Source organism: Monoraphidium neglectum (assembly GCF_000611645.1).
Source record: "Monoraphidium neglectum strain SAG 48.87 unplaced genomic scaffold scaffold00905, whole genome shotgun sequence".
NCBI lineage: Eukaryota > Viridiplantae > Chlorophyta > Chlorophyceae > Sphaeropleales > Selenastraceae > Monoraphidium > Monoraphidium neglectum.
The window spans coordinates 4,064-5,355 of NW_014012723.1; the positions used below are offsets into that span (position 1 = coordinate 4,064).

The window sequence follows — 1,292 nt, forward strand, 5'->3', positions numbered from 1 at the left end:
TGCCCCACCTGGCCTTCGTGTGGTCGCTGAAGCCCTCGCGTTCGCGGCGCTTCTCAAACTCGTGCATCGCGTAGAAGCTGACGGCGCCTGGCAAAGCAGGGAAAGGGGGTTTTTGCAACTAAATCGCCCACGTTGCATGCACAGCTGTGGCTCAGGGTGTGTGCAGGTGAGCTTGATGCGACAGCTTGACCACGAAACAGGGCGTTTGATCGGATCTGAGCCCACTTGCAATTGCTTTGGGCGATGGCCGCCCGTCAGCTGCGGTCACGGCATGCTGCGCATCTGCCACAACGCTAACTGTCGTATGCAATGCCAGCAGCCGCCAGCTGGCGGCAGCGAGTCAGCGGTGCACTGCACCCAGGCACGAACCTGCGAGCGCCTCGTGGCCGAGGGAGGGGCCGGCGCCGCCGCCCTCATAAATTGCCTTGTAGGCCTTCTCTGCAGGCGCACAATGGGGGCAGGTAGGGGGGAGCATAGGAGGTCCCATCAATGGTGCAGCGCAGCAGGACCAGGGGCTGCCGAAATGCATGCATGGACATGTGGCCGCGTGCGTGATTTGGGCGGATTGGCACGCGAACAGAGATGCTCATGTTTGAAGTCTTTCAGAAATCATGAGCTACTTTCATGCCTGCTCAGAAAAGGTCGACCGTGCACTTGATAAAGGCAATCAAGGGGCTCGCATGGCAGTTGTTGGTTTTTTCGTGCTGTTGGGCATTGGCACGACCCGCAAGCCTGCCAGCCCGCCCACCCTCGTCGTGGTGGTGACCGATCCAGGAGAACACCATTTTTGAGCCTTTGAAACTGAATGCGTGTGCTTGTGTGCAACTTCGGGGGCGGGTCGTGGTTTTCGGGTTGCTCTCGTCGTGATTCAGCGGTAGATCGGATCTGGCTTTGCGCAACAACTAGTTATATGACTTTGATTCGTGTATATATACCTATGCTGGAGGCGTATGACTCGACATTATCGCGACACGGCTTCCGACATTACTCTTTCAAGGCGGCCCAAGCCCAAGCGAAGTGGGTCGGCTGCCCCGGGAGTCTAAAGGCAAAGCTGATCTGGCGTCACACTTGCGAGAGCGACCAGTTGCCGTGCCTTGTTGTGCCATTGACAGTTGGGAGCGGTTGGCGCAATCGATGGTGTGCAGGCAGTTGCCCAGGCTCAGCGCCTGTGGCATGTGTGCACGACCTCAGGCAAGCAGCAGTCAAAATTCACGCCCTCAAATGCAACTGCGCTCTCAATCCAGTTGTTCTGATGGTCAAGCAGTGGCGAGGCTCCGGGAGCCGGCAAGCGG

General features: G+C 58.4%; 1 protein-coding gene across 1 annotated transcript in view; it reads right to left on the minus strand.

Moving 5' to 3' along the window:
* Nucleotides 1-785, minus strand: part of MNEG_5866 (hypothetical protein) — a gene marked incomplete at both ends in the record, with an annotated part of 2,203 nt that extends 1,418 nt beyond the window's left edge. The window contains 3 exons of the mRNA XM_014045656.1: nt 9-87; nt 370-438; nt 749-785. Of these exons, the coding sequence (XP_013901110.1) occupies nt 9-87; nt 370-438; nt 749-785 (185 nt within the window). The remainder of the gene's footprint in view (nt 1-8; nt 88-369; nt 439-748) is intronic.
* Between the last annotated feature and the right edge of the window lie 507 nt (nt 786-1,292).